Genomic DNA, 26,556 nt, shown 5'->3' with positions numbered 1-26,556 from the left:
AGAGTGCAGTTTTGGATGGAGGAATGCGTTGTCATTGTGGAGGATGTAGGCGGAAATGTAGCTGATGTACCATCGACGCTGACTAATGCACATCTCCAGACAAATACTTGAGCAGGGATACCATCTCAGCTGCCTTAAGGAGATGAAATGCAAGAGCACACACACAACACACACACGGGATGCTGAATGAGGTGTCAAGTGTGCAGATAAGTAGCGTGGTGCTCATGGTTTTAATGATCCTGTCAGTCACATGGCTATCCCTTATCACCACCTCGCTATACACTCTGCAACCCAAGACTGTGTGAGTGCGTCAGTCAGCGAGTGTGCATGAAGATTAATATTCTGAGTTGGTTCCAGCTGAGACCTCATGTTGAACGCGGTGTACATGGAGACAGACGTTTTACAGTTTTTCCCACTGTGTTCAGAAGTGGTGCTTTATTTTGATACTCATCACTGTGTGAAAATGCGTAAGACTCCACCATTCCAAACTGAGCAGCCCAACGGGATACACTGCTCATATGCCAGCTTGTATCAGCGCATACTGGCTATATTCAGGGTTTTCATAAACAGTTTTCAGAGTACCCCGAATATAAATGAAATATTATTGTGCACGCGAACACACTGATTGTCTCTGTGTGTCAGTGCTTCCTGCTGGGTGTAACAGGTTATTGAAGTAGCAGGCCAGTCAGCAGATGTTAATTTGAAGCAATAGAAGTGGAAGAGAGAAAGAGCGATTGAGGGGGAAAATGGAGCTGGTGAATGATGGGGCAGGGCGGCAAAGGAAAGATTCAATTTAAGGAACAGAAGAAAGATAAAGGATGGGTAAATAGGAGGAGAGATGATGAGGTGCTGAGGAAGGAGAAATATGTTCAATGGCAGAAGAAAGGGGGCAAAGAGAGAGGGGTGATTGTGTCACTGTTTGCACGATTTCGCATTAGTTGTGTGTATGTGTGTTGGGGTGAGTGATATGGATACAATTTGTGTCAGGGTATAAATTGGTACATTTTATAAAAACTGTTTAGTTTGTGGTCAATGAAGTAGAACAGGGCCTCCACTCATCGAAGGGTTGGCTTGGCCTGTCCACATGTCCTTGAGCAAGAAGCTCAACCCCAAATGCTAGGCCACTAGTGAGAGAGTGTGGGAATGAGAAACTGTAAAGAAGTTTGATTAAAAAAAAATATATAAATACAGTCAATTAACATTAATAACCAAACTCAAATATTTGAGAGTCAAATGTTGGAATATTTCAAAGCAAATTCCTAATAGGATTGACTTTTTTCGGAGAGAATTCCTATAAACGTGGGTTGAAGGCAACAAGCTGTGTCTTGTAGCTCAGGGCATTCATAAATTACACTGTCACTCTGATCTATTGTTATTGATACTCATGTCCTCTTGCCCTCAGTAAACAAGATGGTTGTTGGGTCTTTGTTAATCCAATGGAGGAGAAAAGCTAGTCATGCTGAACAAATAAATAGTGAGATGATATAAAATATAATAGACTCAAGACTGTAGATGGGAAAAGTGTGGATAGAGGTGATAAAGGTTTGTCACTCTGTGAAGTAGTGGAGGCACCACTCATGAAAGAAAACAAACAACACAAGGACGTTTGGGCTACATGTGTTCAAATTCATTTGATCACCTTTCTAAACCCAGTGAAAGTATTTTATCTGAATTATCAGATTGTATTTCTTCTATGTTATTCAGTACCGTTAATGTTTCTATATTACTGTCAGAGCCACAATTTATTGGTTGGTGATTTCAATATTTGTGTTGACCATCCTGATCATTGTATCACGTCTGAATTTTTTACTTTTAAAAGAACAGGGCTACATTCTTGATTAATTTTTACCTCTGAGTTACCCTGAACCCACTGTTATTGAGGGATTTTATTTCAGATCATTAAATGGTTTTATTTTATATAAACTGCATGTCTGCTATTCACTGTTCCAAGCAGACTTTGTTGCTACCCTCAGTGCTCATGGTTATATAACTGTGTGCAACAATGTAAATGAGTATGGTAAATCAGTTTAATACTAATACCGCTCTGGACCAAATAGCCCCTGTGAAAGCAAGGTCATGCCATTCCCTCCAACCCAAGACCTTGGATAAATGAAAAAGAAAGAAAAGAAAGTAGAAGAGCTGAATGTTAATGGGAAAAGTCTCAACTTCAGTTCATAAACTCCATATGAGGGAACTTTCATCTTCGTTTACTTCACTGGTTAAGTGTGTGAGACTCTGTTGCTTTTCCAGTCTAGTTGCCTCAAAAAATATCAATACCATCACCAGTACCTGCCCCAGCTACTGTTTGTACCACCTCTGGAGAGGACTGTGAGTTCTGAGGTTTGTAAAGCATTTCGTTGAAAAGATCAAAAACATCAAAGCATCAGTTACTCGTGCTGGCTCACTTCCACCTTGACCTGAGTCCTCTCCCTCCACCACGCTGTTTGATAAGTTAACCCCCTTTACCCTGAGGAATTCGGTCGACATTGTGTCCAGTACTCAACTCACTACTTTTAAGTTTGATATTCTTCCTTCCAAGTTGTTCAAAGAAGTATTTGGAGTCATCGCCCCTTGGCTTCGTAGCATTGTGAACAAGTCTCTTCTGTCTGGCCTGGTCCTGGACTACAGCCCGTCCGAAAGAAACCTGGTTTTAATCCAACATTCCTCCGTAACTACTGTCCTATAGACAAAATCACCATGACGTTGCACTAACAATAGTCACTGCCGGGTAGTTGACTGCCAATTGATTTGCTTTGCAAAGATATGCAAAATCTGTGTTGCTTTGCTTATCTTATCTTGTCTGATAAACCAAATGTACCCAACAGAGACATGTCAGACTAAAGCGGTTTCCTCAGAAGTACTTTCAATATAGTACGCTTACAACCGTGCTTAACCCTTGGTAACTGTATCGAAACGCCAGATCTGCTTTGCATTTTCACTGCAAACAGTACTATTAAATGTTCTCTCTTGCTCAACCACACATTTTCTACACACAGCACACACACGTGTGATTGTTGACAACAAGGAAACTAGCTTTGTTTGAGAAAAGGCAACAAAGGCAGCAAGACAGAAGACTGCTAAAAAAACAGGCGTTAGGGTAATTTTGCATCAGAGAGCGACTCTGGGTGTTTATGACTGACCAATTAGTAGTCTCCAGTGTTTTAACTCTATCTTCTGGTATTGGATCAGTGTGCAAGGTACCTCAACAGAATAGTAATGAGGAAAAAAAAAAAAGACAGCACAAAGTGGTACCGATGGCTTTGGTACCATCTTCAACTTTTGATGATGGAAATGCAAATATAACCATTCTTATGTGTAACAAACTGAACTGAACTGAACTGCTTGGTGGGAAAGAGGCATAACTGAGAGTTTTGGGTAAATTCAAGCTATCATTTTCTTTAGTCTGTGGCTCGTCGGGTAAATTCTCTGACCTAACGTTAGTGTAAGTGTTGTTATTATATAAAAGCATCAAACTTTTTAGAAAGACACTTTGAAATAATATCAAGGAAAAAGAAAACATCGACATTTGTTCTATATCCAAACTACCTTTGATTGTGTTGTTAAAAGTTTTACTTATTGTGCTTTTACTGATTTAGCTTCAAAACTGTGGAACAAACTTTCCCACAATATCAGACCAGCTGAGCCAGTGCCTCAGTTTTGAAACTTTTTAAAAACCTGTGAGATACAGTAGACGTACTATGTGGAGCATTTGCTAATTAAGAAGACGGCATTTGGTCTATGTTATTACAGCGTCTTCCCAATTAGCAAACACTCTCTATACTACGTCTTTCCAACATAACTATCGTAACGTCCGGCCGACATCTGCAAGACATATGTGTGCTACCTGGGTAGAGACAGGCATTTGTATCATATTTTTATAATGTCTATTCAAATATTTTTACATTGTTCTTTAACATTTGGCTCTATCTCTCCTTGTTTGACCACTTTGTAAATGTCCAGCTGGACTTTTAAGCGAACATAAACAAATCAATTACCTGTGAAATTTATAAAGCCAGGAATGTTTCTCATTCTCACACCAATTAACGCACACATTCACATATACAAACACTTCGATTCACAGCACCACACATACATCCCATTTGTTCATTAGCTGTTATACTGACACCATGGTCCGACTGTTTGTGTGGGTGGTGCTTTTTCCTGCACTGTCGTCATTTGTTAAGGCCTCGCTAAATCACAGCCACGTTTCGCAGTCATTTACTAAGCCATACATAAGTGTGTGTTTGTCCTCTTGTAGACTTTGCTATCACGATGTACCTCAGACAAAGTTTGTTATCAGGGTTTCAGGGCAAACAAAGCACCCACGAAGAATAACTGAAAGAAAAAGAGATAATAAAAAACGTTAGGGGGGTGAGGTCGAGCAGAGCAGAGATGTGGACAGAGAAGGATCGGTACCAGAGAGTCAAAGAAAAAGAGGTGAGCAGTGAGCAAGTGCGAAATTGGGAAAGCTTTGAGGACGATATAGATGGATAGGAAGGAAGACAGAGAGGCAGAGTGTAAAAGTTGAAGATTGAGAGGGGATGCTGAAAACAGGAATAGATCAACAGGGCCTTTAATCCAAAAATAGTTTCCACCCTTCTCCTCCTTCCTCCTCGTCCCTACTTACCTCCCCGCCACTCCCTCCTCCCCTGTCTAGTTGTTTGGAGTGATTGAAGAAATGAGGAGATGTGTGCAGCCTATATTACGCACACACATGCAGACATCACAGCAGTGTGTGCGCATGTGGACATATTGTGATCCACAGACAGACAGATGATGTCCATTACCAGGCCGTGCTGTCCGGAGCCAGGCGGAACAGCTGCAACCAGATTTCACTGATCTATCACTGTTCTAATGAATCTGTTATAGCCAGACTCAACCAATCAATCTCTGAGCCAGTTAATCAATTAAGCCATTAATCAGACACAGACCCTAACTGTTCTTGCCCAGATGAGCGATCGCTTTACATATATATACAGACATAAAGACACGGGCACAAACACGTGTGCCCTTATACATATGGACACTGAGTCAGTCAGAATGTAACTGACTGTGAGAGTGACATCCGCCTTTCTTCGACACAAACAAGCAACATAATTGAATATGGCTTTGTTTGGCGGCTGTTAGTATACTTTCCAAGAAGTACACCTGAATGAGTTGAGCAACGCATTCAGATAAACAGGAAATATTTGCAGGTGAGTTACTGCGGGAAGCTTTGAGTGGCAATAACCAAATTAATTGTTGGTTTGATTTTCTGTTTCCTGTATTGGGACATTTAATTGGAAGAGGATATTAGCTTGTCAAATGCAAGGATTTGCTGTTTTTTCTGGTTTAGATCATTGTTAATTGACTACTTTGGGGTTTTGGGGATGCTCTGTCTTACAACACAAGCAATTAGAAAGGGTCACCTTGGGGGTTGCGACATTTTAATGGGCATTTTGCCCTGTTTTCTAGACTAAGTTTATAGACTAATGGCCTGGATACACTGGATTGTTGATCCAGCTCTAAAAATGATTAAGTCACAATGACAGTTAGGCCCAAGAGTCTCTCTTTCAATGTAATCTCTTGTTTCTTTTCCTTTTCAGTATGAATTTCAGTTTAAAATAGCAAGGCCATCTCACATTCATTAAAGTGCTCCATGGCTGCAGCAACTAAAAACATTTGTATGTCGATGGAAACAGTTATCACACGTGAAGTCTTTGAAGATTTCAATAATCTCAAAATCTGTTCCCAGACTAAATAATTCTAAAGACACCTAAAGACGACATTGTGCAATAACAACAGTTATTTTCAGCAGTAGCCTTATGCTCACTCGCCAGTGTATTCTGCATCATTTCATAATGTTTTCTGACTAGTTGGTTTGTAAATGTAGGTCGCAGCAGCGGTCATATTGTAGGACTTTGCTCCTGGATTTATGACACTTGTCTTTAGTCTCTGAAGCTTCGATTTTGACTGACAACCAAAGATTTGATTGTCAACTTTGGTCTGGGACAGCTCAAAATAGCACTAAAAATGAATCGATTACTTAGTTGATGATAAGAAATAATCCTAACGGGCAGCCCTGCAGAATATCCTGTACGCTGTGTTGTGCTATAATAAAGTATGGTTTTCTTCAAAGGACTTTCCCAAAGGGGATCAATAAATTCTGAGTACAGTATTCACATTTTTATTCTGCTCCAAAGACCGTGAGCTTGTGAGTGAGTGTCTTAGCCTTCAAGGAAGTGCCCAAGGAAATGCCAGGACATGTTGCCCTCCACTGAACTGTCACATTCCTCCAGGCCTCGTCCCTTCACTCGCTGGCGTGTAGCAAATGAATGGACTGTGTCTACAGCCACACAGAGTACTGTGAACACTTAGCTGGATTACCACTTGTTTCTAAAGGAGGCACTCAAGATTCAGTATCCTCTTGTATATGAGCCTTATTTACTTATGCTGAGAGTCTCTGAGATGGCGATTCTGTGGGACAGAGAAGTGATAGTAGAGAGCTGGAGAGATAAAGACAAAGAAGGGGTGACAATGAAGAAGGAGTGTGAGATAAGGGATTACCCTGCAGCATTCTGGAGAAAGAAGACAAGAAAGGGGGAAACAACCTGATTTAGTAATGATGCATCTTCTCTTTCTTGTCTCACGTGGTCCCGTCTCCATCTGGTATTTCACCCTGAGGTGGTGGGCACACAGCTGCACCACATCGCTGCCTTTTAAAGCCCCACCTTTTGGCTCCAACTTTCCCCTGTCTTCCACATGTCTTTCATCCCTCGCTCCTTCTCTCTTGCCTTGTAATGTTTCTCCTGCAAGATCAGAGGCTTCCTATTTTTTTCTCTCTGTCTCTTATCAGAGGCGCAAACTTGCGGAAGCAGCACTCTTCTTTTGAATTGGAAATGATTTCTCTCGTTTCAAGCCATCATTAGGCCCACAGTATGAATTGAACATCTATTTCCCATTTTCATTACATGGCACTCTCGTGTTAGTTTTTTTTCACGCCTACCTTGTACTTCTGTTGTATCTTTTTAAAGCTGGATGTTTGTTTACCCATTTCAATAGCACATTATTATTTGTCGTCTCATTTCCGTGCTCTTTGTTCGACTCTTGAGTTGATAAGAGTTTGTGTTTAACAAGGGATTGGTGTTTTTTTTTTTATTTATCTCAAGCGCACATTTTTAGGCAGAAATAAACCTAAACTCTGAAGAGATGGAGAGTACAAATCATATAAGTGTCGAAGGAAGAGGAAGAGAGGGGAGAAAGGCTGAGACAAGCTAACTTTTTTCCTTTCAGACGGTGAGCAAAGAGAATGTCAAAACCAGGTGACATTTGGGATTCCATACAAGGATGATTGACACCAACTTTACCTGCATGTGTGTGGGAGACTGGGCTGTACATACTGGCTGTGTGTGTGGGCATGATTGACATGGTAAATTGGAAAGGTCAACTGGTGCTAGTGTTTGGTAGAGACAGGCAGACAGCAAGAAGATGTAACCTTCCCAGTCCACATTTCTGGAGGGAAGGAGAATCTGAGCAAGAGACTTGAAGGTTTGGCTCAAATAGAGGGAAGGGGAGTGGAGGGTTGTGTGAAAACTGAGATTTAATATGTAAACCCGCTCTCTGCTGTTTATATGCTGTGTATAAATGATAGGGCTCCTCAATTCTGGTCAGATTTACAAAGTGAGATAGACTGCTGGGTATAGGAGAGGAAGCGAGCAGACTACGAAATGTTATCACCTGGGTCCTTCAGGATTTGCCCCGAGGTCTGAGGTCAACACTCCAGCCAGCTTATTATTTTACCTCTGTGTGTGTGTGTGTGTGTGTGTGTGTGTGTGTGTGTGTGTGTGTGTGTGTGTGTGTGTGTGTGGATGGGGTCCATGAGTCCTTGCGTTTCTCTCTGTGAATGTGTCAGGATTGGATATCGGAGTGTTACATTTGTACAGCAATTGATATGAATTTCAAATAGGTGTGTGTTTGTGTGTGTGTGTGTATGTGTGTGTGTGTGTGTGTGTGTGTGTGTGTGTTTTAAAGTGAGAAACAGGAACAGAGAAGAGTGTGGAGAGAGATTGACAGGGTAAATTGGAACGGTAAGGGTTCTGAGGTTGAACTCTGGGTTTAAAACAGCTGAGAGAGAAAAAGAAAAGAGCCAAACGTGTTGCTAAAAAAAGTATTCTTTGGCTTGGGGAAATGTGACAGTGGATGCAGATGTGGGTGGATGGGGAGAACGAAGTGAGGCTGAGCTGGAGAATAGATTGTCACCGAGGGCGAGGGGTGTCTGGTTGTATGTAGATGGAGGAAAGGAAGGAAAGCCCGGCAGGGCTGTTTGTGCGTCAAAAGGGGGGAGGAAGGGTGAGTCATGGAGTGTTTGGGGGAGCTGCAGCAAATAGGTGACCCACAGCTTGGGACTGGAGGGTCGGCACAGGTCAACTGGTAACACAGTGAGAGCGACAACAGCCTTTACAGACACAAAAGGACAGGTGCAGCTTACAGGATTGTTGTTTTGAAAAGCAGACACAACACACACATACTGTACTTAATCCTTGTTGTATTCACCCAATAGAACAAAAACATACACACACACACACACACACACACTGTGGCAAGCACACATAGAGGACATGGTGACCTGCTTGTTTGTAGGTCCTTCAGGCAACTGAATGCACAATAGTGAATTCATGAATACAAATCATACTCAAGGCTGAGACACACTTAGGCACACACTAATATTTTAACATCTCCTCAAACTGTATTTTAAACGCATCGTATTAATACCAAGGATGAGTGAGTGGTGCCCCGTTTTGTATTAATTCAGATCTTGGAGTACAGTCGTTATCTCTGCTGTAAAACGCACGTCTACACATTGACAGATATGTTTTCAGGGCCAATACTGATTATTAGTAACAAAGGAGACCAATAACCAACATTTGGAACTGATGTAAGTCTGCGGTGTAAACGAAAATCTCTGTGTGAACATTTTCAGGTGCACCAGTACAACCATTGAAATTGTGTAGTCACACTTGAAGGATTTTTTTGGCTCATGTACAACCAGAGTTTTTCCATTTTCTGTTATATTATACTTTATACTACATTTTGGTGGCAGATTTTGTAGTTTTTACTTCATTACTGTACATTTATTTGATTACTTAAGTTACTTTGCAGATTCATATTATTCATGTTGATAGGCTATTTACTTAAATTTGTTGGCATTCAGACAAAAAAACCCAAAAACCCAGCAATTTCGACGATCGAACAAATGCTGAATATCAGATCCGATACTCGGCCAGGCTGATGTTTAGTGGATTCAGCTCTGTAAACGTCAGATGCTTTGTTGTATTATGAACACACACACACACACACTCACACACACACACACACAGTCTAGCGCGTGCTCTGTCTGTTGTCCCCTGATGTCCCCATTGTTTCTCTGTCCCCGTTTGAAACTGAAGATGACTCAGTATGACACATCATTTGAATACACACGCAGTTGTATGCCCCCCAGACCAAAGCCTGAGTGTTTCTGTTTGTGTGTCTGTGGGCATTATTGTGTTTGTGCATGTGTGTGTGTGTGTGGTTGTGTGCTGACCCCCTTTTAGACTCTCAAAATTATAGACTTCCAAATACTGCTATTTAACAGCACAAACCGTGCTCCAGTTAAACGACTGCGTCCAGGTGTGTTCATAATAGGTCTGGGTATTGTTTTTATGATAGTATTTCTGATGAGTTTTTGTTTATCTAGTCTGATACTGAAGTCGACTTTATAATTCAAATGCGGGGTATTTATTGACATATTTTATGTCGTAGAAGGAGAAATGTGAACATATCTTAAGCTCCTGTTCACCACAGACCTTATTTTTAGGCATCCAACTGAAAAACATTCAACAAAACCCATTGCCTTAAAGAAAAGGAAACCCGAAGTGCAAAAATGTTTAAAAAAAATGTATTTCAGGATTTCAGGAATCATTCCTGCGGCACCCTATAACAAGCCTTCATAACAAATCAATCTTTGTCTTTAACAAAAATGATGAAAACAACAGTGTTAATGTGTCTGAAGTTTTTCTCTCCTCTCTCTCAGATTTTTCCAAGGGGTTTTTTCAGCTGCCTTTGTTTTTTTTCTTCCTCATCAGCTAGCTTACTCACTCTTCATCACTTGTTCTCATACACTTCGTGTGTGTGTGTGTGTGTGTGTTCATCTCATTGGCTGAATGTACTTTGCGCCGATGCTGGTTTGATACGTCAGTATCTAAATTGAGGTCCCTGCGCACATTTTTCACCACACACAGTCTCAGCTCGAAACAAATATACACACAACCACACACCCAGTATTCAAGTGTTGAGTGACTGGCTGAATAGGAGTGTGAAGGGGTATTGTATTGATAGATGAATAGTGAATGTAGATTTTCTGCCAGTAGAATGTCAATGCCATCATTTTCTCGCAGCCTACAGTCTTGCTACCTCCAGACTTATGACAAATACAGGCAGAAAGGCAGAGGGGGGTGATAGAGAGGGAGAAGAAAAGAGTGAATGAGAGAGACAAAATTTGGTAGCTGGCAGTTGATGGATGGGCTGCAACAGCTCGTCTTCCTCTGGACTTCATGATAACATGCCATTCTCTCATCCTCTCTGTCTCTTCCTCCCTCTCATCCATTTCTCTGTATTTGTTTTTTCCTCATTCTTGTTGAAGGAGTCTCCTTATTCCTGCACGCCTCCTCATCTCTAAGACGCCTTAGAGCTACTGATTTGTGAATGTCTGTATTTTCCTTGGCTTTTTTAATGTGTGTTTGCTAAATGTGTCTTTTTGCTGCACCCCGAGGAAACACATGAAATCTAAATTATATCTCTCCTGTTTTTCTCTTCCCTCAACTTCCTATCTCCCCTTTTGTCCCACTTCTTTTCATCTCATTCGCTTTGGCTGATGGACAGTTGGCAAGAAGAACCGCGGGTCAACAGGTAAAGAACCCATTTACATTTACATTATCTCCCCTGCTCTTTCTCTCTGGCTCCTTCTTCCTGCCTCTCTATCTAAACAGAGACAAATATTGCTGTGACCTTTGCTCCTACCCGAGAGTTGGAGCTACGGGCTGCTCAGCTAAATGCTTTGCTGAAGGTCACATTGGCTGCAGTGGTGGGTACATGTTGTAAAAGATGTTCATTCCACGAGTTTCACTTTTTCTGCCTCGTGGCTTGTAAGAAAAACCTGCAGCTGAAAACCTCCAACCTCAAGGTCAGAATGCTGAGGGCCTGCATCGACTGAGTAGTATTGAAAAATAACTTCAGGGTTTACAGTAAGGGTGCAATGTAACAATTATTAGTTGATTATTATTGTAATTATTATTACATTATTAGTGATCCATTCAGCACACAATATTTGGGTCAGCATACAACTTCTTTTGGTTCAATATGGCCCTCGAGCCAAATTAGTCTAAAACAGTCTATATACATCTGAAAAGACACATTGAGCTCACTATTGACACTACATTATAAACAACAAATCTTTATTGAAATGGTCAGGAGGAGAGCTAGTTAGCTTTTAGTTGATTGCAGCCAGTGGGCAGCAGAATCTGGCGGTGTTGTTTGGCCAAGGGAGCTGACAGATAACGGAGCTAAAAGAGCTAGTGCGGCTAACAGCTAAACACACTGCAGGATGAAGTGCAGGACAGCAGTGTAATGTGACAACACAGCAAGTTTACAATAAATGAATGTATTAAAGTACTTCAGTTTAGCACACTTTCGGGGTGGCTAGGGTGCAGCTGTGGCTCCGGAGGTTGAGTAGGTGGTACACTCATCGAAAGGTTGATGGTTTAATTCCCTGGCTGAGACATACTGAACCCCAAGTTGTTGTCGATGGCTGTTTTAATCGTTTTTTTAGTGTGAGTATAGAAATATAATGGGGTGCTTTGGATAGGAAGAGCTGAATCTTCAGCACCTCGCATGGGTGAAAGTGTCGTAAGAGCGCTTTGAGTAGCCATACAAGTATGGAGAGTATAAATACAAGTCCGTTTACCCTTTATCGTTTGGAGTGTGGTGAAAAAATTTGTCTGGACTCCGTTCTAGGCTCTGACCTTGTCACCCCCGTCTACATCAGCGCAGCTGAGGTGGAGCAAGTGAACAGTTTTAGGTTTGGGGGGAATCAACATCACAGAGAACCTGTCATGGCCTTCACACATCACCACCCTGGTAAAAATAAAAAAAAGTACAGAAAAGGGTTTACTTCCTAGGGAAACTAAGAGGGTTTGGTTCCAGAGCCAAATTCTCATTAACTGGTCTCGTCACAAACTGGCATGGTTCTGCCCGGGACAGGTGGCTCAAGGCGCTACAGTGGGCCATTAAAACTGCACAAAACATCATTGGTACCAATCTACCAAGCATCAGTGATACCGGTGAAATGTCTGCGCAGAGCCCCACAACACCCACCCCCACCCCCACCACAGTCTGTTCACCCTGCTGCCGTCTGGTAAAAGATGCAGAAGTATCTGCGGCCATACCACCAGACTACAGATCAGCTTCGTTCCTCAGGCTGTGAGGCTCCTGTACTCAACCTCAACACTCCACCATAAAAGATTTTTTTTCTAATGTAGCATAAAGGGAATACACTTTACATCTCTTTCTACAACCCTGGTGTTGTAAAATGACTATTAACTGAACCTTTGAACATTTGAAACACTAAGCTCATGACAACAGGGAGAGGGGACTGACAATAATAACTTCCTCCTAAATATAACCACCAAAGGGAACGTGAACTCAGCGTACAGGTTGATGCTGGAGTGGAGGTGGGACTTTTGAACAGCAGCAGCTGTGAAGCAGTGCTGGTGTCAGCATAGCTTTCAGGTGAGCTGCATGGCAGCAAAAGAATGGCATTAATGCACCGCCATACTGACAACGGGTATGTGGGATATTGCAGTGAGGAGAGTATGACATGTGGGCAGCCTGAACTAGCTCTCAGACTTCGCTTCATATGGGCAACACTTTGTCTGCTACATCAGACATGCTAGCTTGTTTTCGTCCAGCATCACCTGAGTGTTCGGTACCTGAAGTGCCACTCTGTCCACTGCATGCAAGCAGTCTCTTGCTGCAGATTCACAAAGGAATTACAAATGCAACAAGAGTGTTTATCGCTGCTGGTATTCAACCACTGAGTCACAGAGAACACAGAGTGCTGGAGTCCGCTTTAAAATTCCTTCATGGGCACATGCTGTTATCATTACATCTGGGCCATATTGACATATTTCCTACTTGTAGAGTAATAACTGTGTGTCACTGTCATGCATTGATGATTCTCCGAATTAATGGGGGAAAAATATTCTCAGTTTTCCCCACTGTTCCAAAAAAGTTTCCAGGCATGAAGCAATTGCAAGCCCTTATTCTAGTACAGTGATGATGAAATGTTACCTCAATATGTCATTGTGGATTTTGTCAAGCAGCCAAAAAAACGCAACTAATATAGTGCTTAAAATTAATCAAATAATCATTGAGCGCTCCCGAGAGCTTAACTCCTGCCCTGCCTCTCCATTACTGCTACATGCTTCTTGTTTCTTCCTCTTTCCTTTCTTTTCTTTCCCGACTTTCCACCCCCTCCTTCCATCACTCGTGTGGCGCGATGACAGAGATAGATAGAGGGGTTGGCAGCTGAAGGAAGAGATGAATATTTAAAATCGGGCATCTTTCTCGGTCCTCTCACTGCTTCCCATTGTCTGTGTCTGTCTCCCCCTGGGGCTTGGATCCTCTACTCTTGGTGTGGTGTGGCTTAAAATGCATGCACGTATGTGTGTGTATTTCCTGGCTTGTGGTTTTATATTGGCATTCCAAGGCAAGTGTAGTCAGACGATGACACTTAGCTGTCAGCATGCAGCATTAATGAGCGCAGTGACACGCACAAACACTCACCCCACTCTCACACACATGCAGTATTCTCAAGAGGGATCGGCAAATGATCACCTCCTCCTCTCCATTTATTTTTGTATACCTTCCAAAAAAAAACTCCCTTTAAAATATTTATAAAAGCTATCCATTTTCTTTAACCTCTCCTTTCCCAAGTCCCTCCTTTCCATCTTTCTTTCCTTTTTATGTTTTCTCTCCCACTCTCAAACACTTCTTCTCTCTCTGTTGTGTACGCAGCCTCAGTGTGATATGCATTAGTTGGCTATGAACCCTGCAGACACCTATCTGACAAATCTATTAATACACAGTCAGCTAACAACAGCCTCCTCCTGTGCATGGTGTGTATGTAAATAAATGTGTGTGTGTGTGTGTGTGTGTGTGTATGTGTGTGTTCACCCCTCAGCCAGTCTCTCTGCTCTCGAGGTCTCTGCAGAGATTTGAAAGGCTTAAAACACACAGATCTCTGGTCATAGAAAGATCATACACACACACACATGCACACACAACTGATTCACTGACACAATAGGGAGTTTGGAGTGACTGGCAGATTTAATAGGAGAACAAGCTGTAATCTGAGAGAATCCATTCGACGAGGGATTACATAGTAATCTGTGGATGGAATAGCCTTTCATCTCCCTCTCCCTCGCTCTCTCTCTGTTTCTCTTTCTATCTCTCTCGCCCTTTATTTATCCATCTCGATCTCTTCCCTGCCCTAAAGCCGCATCAATCCTTTTACCAGCCCTGTTTTTTTTTTGTTTTTTTCATTCCCATCCTTGATTTAATTGGGATTTTTCTGCTTCACTCTGAATACCACGCACATAGACTCACACATGCATGCATACCCTCACACAGCTGTGTCACCTCAGCAGCACTTAACTGTCAATCAGCGATGATTGCGCCAACGAGAGCGTTGCAACGTTGCAGTACGTCACTGCCAGCCCGGTGCTAAATTATACTCACATCCATGTGCGCGCACATATGCATTTTTCCGTATCCTCATCTATTTTAATTTATTTTTCAGCTTTAACCGTTCTTCTTTTTATCATCCCTCTTTCTTTAATGAAGCTTTTCAGCCCCAAGTTGTTGTTCTGATATTGCTTCGTTATACTACGGCTCTCCCTGCGTTCCTCGCTACCCTCCTTCCCTCCATCACTCCTGCTCTCCATCTCTCTGCCACATGGTGTTTCTCATTTGCTAAATGAGGAATCCAATAGCGTTAGATTAAACTTCTGGACTCTCTTTGTAGAATCCTTACAGGGAGGCTTTTAGCTGCCACAGCTTGCACACACGCAGACACACCGTAATAACACTGTCTGCCAGTTTGAATATTTCTCCTTGTTAAAGTTGAGGGAGATTAATTTGATAATCCGTGTTTAAACAACAAAAAGGAGGAGATAAGAAGATGTTAGGGAATAACGGAGGGAAGATGTGCAGTGGGGACCGAGAGATACAGATGAGATGAAATGATAGAGATTTCCCCAGAGAAGGAGGATGTTAGACACTCTGACAGAGGGAAAAGAAGAGCGCAGATCACACAACCATATGGCATTTTGCTTTCCCCTCTACGTCTACCATCATGTCTGTCACTCCAGGAAGAAAAAGACCATCTGTACAGTCCCCCCTCGCTTTTCCCATCTACATATATACTCTCTATAATCTCTCTCCCAAGTGTTCTCCCTTGTTGTACAGGTGTTCCTGCTGTCCTGATTTGTCTGTCTTATACTCCCCTCACACTCACTGCCCAAGTTAACAGGATGGGTTCACATCCTCCTTCTGCTCATTATCATCGGTCGCTCCTGCCATTAAAGCTCCACTGATGTCTACCAGTCTCTGCCTGACCCCTGCAGCTAATGGATGCTCTCCACTTACTCTCTCTACGTCTACCTGTCCACCATCCCTCTGCCTGTCTCTGTCTTCCACCTACTCCTGTTACCTTTACTTCTCCGACACCAAACCTTTCAAATTTCAACACTTTGTACAAGATCTCTCCGCTGTGTGTGTGTGCGTGTGTGTGTGTGTGTGTGTGTGAGTGAGGGAGAAATTGGGAGAGAGTGATAGAGACCTCCACTATTACTTCCCATCTCCCTTTTTTGTGTCACTTCACTTATCTTCCACATTAATGACTCAACCTCCACTTCGAGTAGGAACGTCAGCGAGTGTAGGTGTCAAGACAGTAGAGCAAGTATGTGTGTGTGTGTGTGTGTGCGCGCGTATCATTTGCCTGTCTTCCTGTGCTCGCATTTCTTATTCTGTGTGACAGTTGGATATGACTTTTCAGCTCTTTCTCCCCGATTAAAAAAAAAGGGGAGAAAGAGGGGAGAGAATGAGAAGGAGGAATAAAGAGCAGGGAGTTAATTACCACCTTTTCCCCTTCCTCCCTTCAAAGGGGAGATCAAAGCTGCTCCTCGCCTTCCCTCCATACCCCCCTTTCTAACACCCCTCGTCCCTCACCAGCCCCTATCAGACCTAGCCTGTTAATTTGTAGGCCCTACTCCTCCTTTATTGGAAATCTACATATTCATCGGTTATACGTGTATCAACAGGAAACCCAATGATGCCCATACACACACAAGCACACACACACATAACAGTGATATGGAGGCTTCACACTCTTTGTAAAACATAGCGATTGTTCTATTCTACTGTTTTTATTCTATTTGGCTGAGCAGATGTTACAAACTTCAAGCTGATAACAATCCTAGAGTGTCCTTTTTTTATAACAGTCCATTCCCACCATAAATCATACTCACACACACAATCAAAGTCTGGCACGCACACACACACACCACTATACTCTCATACACACAGCCTGTAGACCATAAATCATTCTTCACATACTCACACCACTGTACTCTTTTCTAAACACTATCACTGCAACTCACGCGCACCATCATACTGTCTCCAATATATCATTAACGTGCTTCGAACAGAAGAGTGGTGTGTTTGACAAAGAGTCACGTTGTTTAGGAGAGAATTATCGTGTTTGTGCGTGTGTGTAAGATTGAAAATATGTTGGGGTTAAGAAATAATGGCAGTTTAGAAGCAGCAGAAAAAAATTATAGAGTTTCATTCAGAGTCGTTTCAGTCAGACTCTGACACTCAAACATCTGTACTCAATCACATATACTGTCAATCTCTCTTATACACTGTCAGTCACTTACTATTATCTTCTCTCATGTACTCTTCATTCATTTCATACTCTCTTATTCCACTTTTCACTAACCTCTTTAAATACAATATACTGTACATCAGTCTCTCACTTGAGTGTGTGTTAAGCTGGACAGACACTGAACAGATGGTATTAATTATCATGTACAATTTAATCACTCTTTCGGCACGGCCATAATGTATCATTTCTATTCTCACACTGAATATGAACGCTGATTCAATTGATTTTGTCTTGTCAATTCCAGTCAAGTTTTATTATCCTAAAAACGTTGACAAACGACAAAACGGTATTGCTGCTATGTGCAATTCTACTTTAAATTAAAAATAAGACAAAAAATGAATATAAAGAAGAAGATGCAGACAGTTTTATCTATATCACAACACCGTCTCAGTAAAGCTTTCAGTTGTTGTGCGTTCCATTTACCTCAGGAAGTTGGAAGTCGTGGCTGGGAATGATGTCATACACACAGACACAGACACTGAGCAACATCGTCATTCATTTGGAGTTATCTGCAGAATATTTTCTCAATGAATCGATCAATTTTTGGTCCATTAAATGTCAGAATATAGTGAAAAATGCCCATTATAATTTCATTATAAGTCCAAAGTGACATCTTTAGATATCTGATAGGGATCAAAAAAACTGGTACCATGTCCAAGAGAACATACAAGAGACTGAATGGCAAGTGGGCACAAAGAAAACGAGATGAAGGACGCTGTGACGGTGCGTTAAGTTGTATCATGGCCAGTACAAGAGAGTGTGATAGTGCAGTGTACAGTAGAGTGAGTGAGAGTCTATTGTCATCCGTATCTGAGATTATGCTGCTGTGTGTGATTTATGGCCTAAACTGCCTCTCATATTTTCTCTCTCCGTCACAGATCCTGAATCAGAACTCGTGGCTCCAGCGATTGTGATCGGACCCAAAGACACAACAGTGGTGGCAGGCAGTGAGACTACACTGGAGTGCATTGCTAATGCCAGGTAAATCTCTTTTATGTGCATGCACACACACACACACACACACACACACGCTCAAACAGATCCTTTCTTTCTAGATGGCACTGTTTTCTTCCAGGGCAATTAGAGGACACCACATAAACTCGTAGCTCAGCAAGTCTTTCCCCCTAGTATAAGTGCACACACACACATGCACACACACACACACACACACACACCAGTACCAAGTTAACTTAAACAGAAGTTGGATCAAAGTCCTGTCTGACATCAGCAAAGAAGCTGAACGCGACCACAAATTCACACTAGCCCATGCCAAGTCCAGTATGCACACACACACACACACACACACACACACACACACACACACACACACACACACACACACACACACACAGATACATGCTGACACACGGGTGTGGTCTTGTCTGAATCAACAGATGTTTTTTTTTAAAGCAACAACAAGTTCTACTTTAGGTCAAGAGTTGCCAAAAAACTGAACTGAAATCAGTTTCCGTTCATCACTTATACGACCGGTCCAACCTCCCTCTGTGTCCCATGTGATTATAAAGCCAACTGAGAACCGGCTCATGCGTGTTTTATGTTAAACATTGCAGTATTTGTTTTGAGCACAACCTGTAACGTGTCATTGTATTCCATGTCAAGACTAAAGGAACAACATCAATTTTCAACCTTATTTCTCTGTATTAGTCATAGAGGTGGGATGAGAACAGTTTGGCTATATATAACTGCTGCAATATAAGCTTGTGTTTTCTATATCGCACACTGAATTCACTGATTCTGATGCCAGAAGATGGAGAAAGAACTGCAGGGAAAGTTTGGCCATTTTTCTACCTCCTTTAGGGAGCTCAACCACAGCTTGGCCAACTTCCCTGAAAGAAACTGTGCTTTGGTCACCAGCAGCTAGATCCAAGTATATACACAAGGAGAACATTATCACTATGTTACATTTTGTAATATGCTCTCAGAAGCGTGTCCTTGTCCAACATGGATTAAAAAGAAAAGTGAGGCTGTTTCAGCTTGTACCAGATTAGAGTCACGACTAGTCTTGATCATCAGTACACAACAGGTGATATTCTAGGCTCCACTTGTTCAACATGCTGTGCTGATGTTCACTGTGTCTTACATGTGCAAGGTTATTGTTGGATTGTGTTATTAATTCATGGATTGTCTGGCCGCCCCGTTCTTTGAGAGGTGAAGTTGCATTAAATGCTTCTCAGCTGCACTTGACCAGCCCTTGACCTCGGGAAAGCACTTAAGGTAAAGCCTGAAAAAACAATTGACTAAACTGTATATCCATCATATAAACTCTGAGGAATGCTCTATAGGTAATAGATCTGCAGCTCAGTCTTCTGCATTTCTTCTGCCAGAGACAATCCACTCCACAGAGGCTATTTCTGAAATCATAGAAGCACCGGCTGAAAGATACTCACACAGAGAGATAATTCTGTACCCAGGGAGCAGCCGAAAGAGACAAACTAATACATTGAAGTTTTGGAGAACGAACAGTGTGATCAGTGAAATCAAGCGCAGTGCTGAAGTCTAAAAGCATCTGCTATCCACATCCATTAACCATTGATCAGTTATATGCACCAATGCCACCCTGGTAGAGTGCAAAAATAATTTAGTCGTTGGTTAAGTTTTGGATTCTTTTGTTTTGGACAGGAGCCCCCGAGAAAGCATATTAAAGTTTTGACATATCAGCCTAGCAGTAAATTAAATTACTTTTCCATCCAACTTTGTCTATACCTCGAGGTGTATCATCTCAGAGAGGACACAGTATACCCTCAACTGTATCCTCAGAAAAGGCAAAACACACTTTTTTTTATGTAACATTGTATTATTTATAGTTGGACTGCTTGTTAAGTGGTTGCATTTTCATCCACTTTAAAGAACTTGAGTATTATGTGACTTCTTACACGTAATGTCTTTGAGTCTTCAGTTATTTTTACAAAACTGACCTGATTTACTTCCAAAACAACCCATTGTGAGACAGAAAATATGTCACCAAATGCAGCATGAATTACCAGCTTGTCTTCGCCTCCTCCACATCTCTTAATATGACAGTCTTTTGTTAGTGTCATCTAATGTCATCAACAAAGTGATTTTTATTGGAATAAAACCAAAGAGCCACTCAGAAATAAAAAAAGAACACAGTAATAATAAATCAAAGAAATGTTACAATAATGTTCTTCTAGCTAATGTATTTTAGATACAAATTGTTCAATATATCAGCAGCTTGTATTTCACAAGCAGCCTTTTTTCCTTTGCCAGGGAGGTTATGTTTTCAGTAGGATTACACAAAAACTACTGATTTCTATGAAACTTGGATTGAGGATGAGTCTCAGCCCAGAATAAACCCTGTTAACTTTTGGTGCTGATCCAGATAAAGGGACAGATCTGGGAATTTCTTTCTCACTTTTTTTAACATTGCAAGATTTACGACATTTTACATCGTTTTTGTCAATTTCTCAAGGAATAATTCGTGGATCTTGATGATAGAAGATAACATGGTGTAATGTACACTTTGAGTAGAATTATAGACTTGAAAAATTATAAAAATTGAAAGTACCCAAAGAATGACTTAATGACAGTAATTTGAGTAGTTGTTATTAGTTACTTCAACCCCTGATAACTAAACCACGACATTTAAGTCATCCTTAACAAATTGTATCTAGATGGCCATTAAAGCTGCTGGTTCCATAATTAACCGTTGTCCAAGTAAATCAGTTGTACATTTTAATTTGAGTAGTTGTTATTAGTTACTTCCACCCCTGATAACTAAACTACGACTTTTAAGTCATCCATTAATCCATTAAGTCAACAAATTGTATCTAGATGGCCATTAAAGCGGCTGGTTCCATAATTAACCATTGTCCAAGTAAATCAGTTGTACATTTTAATGTAGATTGCTTGTTAGAGTTGAATGGTTGCATGAAAATGTACCAAAAAACTGAGCTACACTTTCATGAATAAAAACATTACACACACACATCCATACATAGGCATGCAAAATGGTGTTTTGATGTTGTTTATCCAGTCTCTCCGACATCCAGAGTAACTGACTGAAGCTCCTTCATGCTGAGTAGAGCTGACTGCTCTGATATACAGACTGTCATCATTCATTTCCTGCCTCATTGACACATAAACTGATGGATTTAATATGTTGTAATTGCCTTCTGTCACTCTTTTCCTTTTTCTCAAATTCAACCGACTCCTGTGATTCTCTCTTCTCTTCTCTTCTCTTCTCCTCTCAGACTGGCGGACAGTCTCGTGGTGTCATGGAAACGTGATGGGCGTCGGCTGACCAGTGGGCGTCGGCTCATTATTCCTGCCCCTACCTTCTCTGACACAGGGTTATATGTTTGTGAAGCATTGCTTAGCAACAGCACTGCCAAACCTGTGGAAGCAAAAGCACACCTCACTGTGATGGGTAAGAAAAAAAGGCAATCTCTCACACACACACACACAAGTACACACTGAGTGACTAATGTGATTATACACAATTATCCTGGGTAGGTCTGACCCATCAAGCCTAATGCCTTCAACATGTACCATTAATTTTAGTTGTAACCTCGTTGTCGTCTTTTCTTGTACATTTTTTGCTCCAGGCACCGTTTCATTCTCTTTATTCCTCCATTTATTCTTACTTTCCTCCTGGAAGCATGACTGTGAACACCCCGGGCAGTGACTGTCAACTACAGGAGTACTTGAGCTGAATCTGTTGTCCACACTCACCGATACACTGTCCATTGTGGTCACAAACAGCTGTTAAATTCACACACTCACTAATTCATACACACGTGCTCACATTTACATGCATGTGTGTGTGCTATTTGCACACAGACACAAAATGGCACCGAAGACACACATGCCTGTTTGCCCAGCAGCTAAATTAGTTTTGTTCCCTGGAGTCGCCAATCAATAAGGGAACACTGAAAGCACTCAAACAGGAGCGCCCTCGTCACAATCCACTCCCGTCCTTGATATGTGTGCCTAAATAGAAAACAACGTACATTCAGGCAGGGAGCGTGTGATTGATGAAGCAAAACTTTTCTCCCCCAGTTCGTCAGCGTCTTTTTTGATCTGCTGTGATTGTCGGAGCGAGGGGGCCCCTAATGCGGAGAGAGCAAACTACCCATGCCTACAGAATTCTCACTAGTTAGAAATGACTTGCCTGAATATTAATAGCCCAGTCATTCCCCCCCTCACTATCTACCGCCAACTTTTTTACCCTCTGTCTGCCCCTTTATTTCTGTCCCCCTTCTCCCTCTATCTCCCTCTCTACGTTATCTTCCTTCATTAGGCCAACAGGACTGCCTGGCAGGGACAAAGTCTGCATGCAATCATATGTATCAGAGGAGTAGAGACTGATGAATACATTGCTTCTGATCCTCTTTTTCTGCTATGGGCTGAACAGACCTTGATGCAATGAAAGGCATTCCTAAACAGAATAGTGTATGTGTCTGTATGAAACTAGGAGACAGCCTCAAAGGTATTCATTATTCAATTTCATTTCTTTTCTGCCCAGATGCACTAATCGGAATATGTATGACTCTGCATGCCAGTGTTGTATACTGTACAGGCTGGCGCAAACAACAATATATCTGTTGTTGTTCTCCATCTTTGTTTTGCCGGCAGACAGCAGGGAATCCACAGAAGCTCAAAGCACTAAACCCAACCACCCAAACACTCCAGAAATGTGTTTTTGTTGTGCGTCTAGGTCCTCGCACTCACCTGACTGAAGGCGATTAATGCACCTGTGTTATCTGTGTCACGCCACATGGCTGTTATTCAACTCTTGTTTTCCTTTTCTCCGTTCACTGCAAGCCTCTCGCGCTCTCTTGTCAAAAATTGTGCAGAATTCCACCGTGCACAATAAAGATAGGAGATGGGGGTTTAAAAGTAACTACGAAGTAGTAAAGAACTTTAAAGTCAGTGTAGTCAGGTAGAATAAATGCAGCAACAACATGGGAGTCTATTCTTCACACACGCACACACACACACACACACACACACACACACACACACACACACACACACACACACACACACACACACAGCTTGATCAAACTTTTACGGTTTGTCTTTGTTGTTGTTGCCACCTCAGTTTAACCATCCGCTGTGTGAAGAAACGAAAGAGAAAGTAAGAGAAATAACACTGGAGCAAGGGGATTTATTCTCTTTTTCTCCCACAGCAGTAAAATGACAGCATACTGTTATGTTATTATCAGAGGCAGCAAAAGTACACACATTCTTAGCTCAAGTAGAAGTACATATACTTGTAAACAAAAGACTCAAAGTTACAAAGTACAGACTCTGAAATGTACTCAAAGTATAGAAATAAAAAGTATCCCTCTGAAGGACAGGTCTCTGCCGATACAAGACACGAACACCATTTCTCCCTGTTCGAGTCTCCCTCTCTGTCTGTTTCTGTCTCATTATGTCTTTTACGTCATTTCATCCTGCTACGTCTGATAGGTTGAAATCAGTCTTGTGATGTTGAAAAGGCGGCGTGCAATGACGCAAAATAAAAATAATCGATAAGTCCCCTCAAATGCCCTGTAGCCTGTTTAAAAATGTTAAAAGGTTGTCAGAAAAATAAATACTCAAAAAAATACAGACATCAGAATTTGCACATCCCACCACTGATTATTATTCATCAAGTGTAGCGAGAAAAAAAGCACACAAATGAAACTTTTATTAAAAATGCTTTCTCATTTTTGATAAGAGCTATATCTTCACATTCATTATTTATATATGCTGCATATGCTGAACATTTTCCTCAATGACATTTTTCGACTGAAAATGAGTTAGCCGGTCTTTCTCCCTCCCCCCACTCTCAGGGCTTGCTGTGTCACTATCTCTCACTTAGTATTAACAAATGTTTTAGAAAGAAATGGAGCGTATGCATGAGAAGGTCATTTTTTCATAAAATCTTGCGTTACAGTAACATACCAGAAGGCACACATTCACTTTCAGAATCGAGGGAAGCTTTGTCTCGGAGCTGCTGTCAGCATTTAGAGCGACACTGGTGAAGATGTTTAGAGGGTGCAGTTATTGGCAGGGAAATGGAAGAGTTTAAAAAGGGGATTGTTTCCCTTGGGATACTCAGAGAATGTGTTTTTCTGTGACTGTGTGTGGAAGTAATTTCACAGGGCATATCCTGCCTTGCAATGACACTCAAGATACTCAGGGCCACAAGGGGACCCATTTTTATTCTGCAGTGCCGAGATTTCCTCTCCGAGTTTCTTCTCTATTAACAATAAATACATGGAGAGGGCAAACTCCCAATTCTTCTTTTTTTAAAAGATATTTAATGATTTAACAAGTTTTTTAAGCCTTTTTGGAGGGTTTATTATTAATACTTCAAATGGGTTGCACACAGCAGGGGATGTTCTTAGTTTTTCTTCTTGAGTTTGAGATGTTATTTTATCCATATATTGATACAGGATATGCTGGATGTTTAAACCCCTTTTTTAACATTTTGTGTCCTAACGTTTTTCTCTGCAGAGCCTCCTTCTCTAACTGCTCAACCTACGAGAAGGATCTTTGCTGAGCTTGACAGGAATGTAGACATCCCATGCCTGGCTACAGGTACACTGCATACATACTTACACGATTGTTTTACATAGTTTCAAGCAATACTCGCATGCCAATATGTACACTGCAAGAGTGGTTGTGTTAATCATACCAGCTGTGAAGATATTTTCCTAAAGCGATTCCAATGTAAGAAATAGGGGGGCAGAATCCACAGTCCTGGTTCTGTGTAAAAATGCAATCTAAAATTCAGCCGAACTAATTAGGTCTCAGCTGTTTGAGTTAGTTATGTCAAGTCGTGCAAAATTATAGTCCTTTTAGTATGAAATTCTCTCTTTTTGTTTCCCGGGAGAGTGTTTTCAGGCTGAGAATGGGTGGATGGAAACACACAGAGAATATTGTTCTCAAAACACTATAATTTTGGAAGGCAACCACTTCTTTTGACACAGTCAAAACACTAAAGTTTCAAATGAGCTTTTGATACAGCTTAAAATGCATTTTTGCACAGAACAAGGATTGTATATTTTCTCCCCATTCTCTGATACTGAGATTGGGTTGGAAACAGATTTCTTCACTGCCAGAAGGGAGAGGAGGGATGATCACATCTATAAAAGCTCTCTTAACACATTAAGACCGGAAGCAACGTTTGTGTGTTCCTCCCTTTAGAGCCTGATATGTGTTTTGGATGATGTTGTCACTTTCAAGCCATGTGACTGAAGATTTGCATTGTGATTCGTTGATGAACATTTTCAATTAAAGTCAAAGCCTTAAGGTCTTAAGTGGTTTTTATTTCAATTTCTATCTGCTCCAGAGGCCGAGAGTTAAATGTTTTAGTGAACGCTTACAATTCTGTCAAGTTTTTCAGAAAATGCTTAGGTTTAGCAGGTGTTTTGAAACAATGCCTTAGGTTTTAGAATGCATTTTTAATGGGCGTCCTAGGTCTTAATGGGTTAATGTACATATAAAGATGAGTATTGTTTTAACGTATACTTAAAGGTGTCAGTATGTTTAAAACCAACTAGCTTTAAAGCCTAAACCAAGCTTTAAACTAGTCCAAACATCATGTGGTCTGATCAGATCTAAAGACGCTTTTTACCTGTCGGGGATGACATCCCCCGCACAGATCACTTGTGAAACCACTATTTGCCACATTTCAAGGTCTGCTTCACTTAAGAAATTACGCTAATGATTTTACAGCGCAAACACACCCATTAAGTTTTGCAGCTGAGTGCAATTTCCCCTTGTTTTGCTTCTGATTGCAATTATATAGTTATAAGTTGTAAGTATAACACACACAGCTGAAATTGGCTGCTGACGGCAACAGAGAGGAGAACAGCAAAGACTCTCTTAAAGAGATTGAAGCAAAAGAGATAACATTCCTAATCAGCTGACCCGAGGAAGTAGGAGAAAAGAGGGGTTAGAATGAATGAGTAACATTAAGGTAGTCTACCTGACTGAATGTTGATGAAGGTTCTCAGTCATCCAGGTCGTGGTAATTCTAAGTGCTGTAACTGGACATGTTTCAGTTTCTTGAAGATGTCTCACCTCTAATCCAAGAGGTTTCTTCAGTTCTGACTAACTGGAGGGGAGTTGCAGGCTTTTTAACTCTGTGTGGGTGAGTTCTTACAGAGTCGTTAAGGACACGTGAACTCTGAGTTTCAGAGTCGGTAGGGCCACTTGTGGGTCGTTGACCCAACCGGCCTTCATGTGGGTTGCTAGGGCTAGGTGAGCCCAGTTGTAAATGTTTGTTAAGCTGTCTGGGGAGAGAACTCAGTACTGCATTGTAGGTGGGTGATAAGTAATGTCTTAGGCCTCCTCCTCTGTTCAAAGACGGTCATTCCAGTTTGACATAGATGGATTCTTTGACTCCTCGTTTAAACCATCTGTCTTCTCCGGCCAAAATGTTTACATTGTTGTCTTCAAAGGAATGATTTTTCTCCTTCAGATGTAAGTGGACAGCAGAGTCTTGACCTGAGGAGTTGGCCCTCCTGTGTTGTGCCATGTGTTTATGGAGAGGT

The 26,556-nt window shown here is 41.5% G+C and overlaps 1 protein-coding gene across 1 annotated transcript in view; it reads left to right on the top strand.

Annotated features, from left to right (window-relative positions):
* sdk1b (sidekick cell adhesion molecule 1b) overlaps nucleotides 1-26,556 on the top strand; it is a 242,598-nt gene that overhangs the window by 133,746 nt on the left and 82,296 nt on the right. The window contains exons 6-9 of the mRNA XM_073467361.1: nucleotides 10,900-10,926; nucleotides 17,902-18,004; nucleotides 21,256-21,431; nucleotides 24,512-24,595. Coding sequence (XP_073323462.1) covers nucleotides 10,900-10,926; nucleotides 17,902-18,004; nucleotides 21,256-21,431; nucleotides 24,512-24,595 — 390 coding nt within the window. The remainder of the gene's footprint in view (nucleotides 1-10,899; nucleotides 10,927-17,901; nucleotides 18,005-21,255; nucleotides 21,432-24,511; nucleotides 24,596-26,556) is intronic.

This window comes from Pagrus major, chromosome 1 (genome assembly GCF_040436345.1).
Source record: "Pagrus major chromosome 1, Pma_NU_1.0".
In the NCBI taxonomy this organism is placed as follows: Eukaryota; Metazoa; Chordata; class Actinopteri; order Spariformes; family Sparidae; genus Pagrus; species Pagrus major.
The sequence above is the reverse complement of the archived record's forward strand: the minus strand, read 5'-3'. Positions and strand labels throughout refer to the sequence as shown.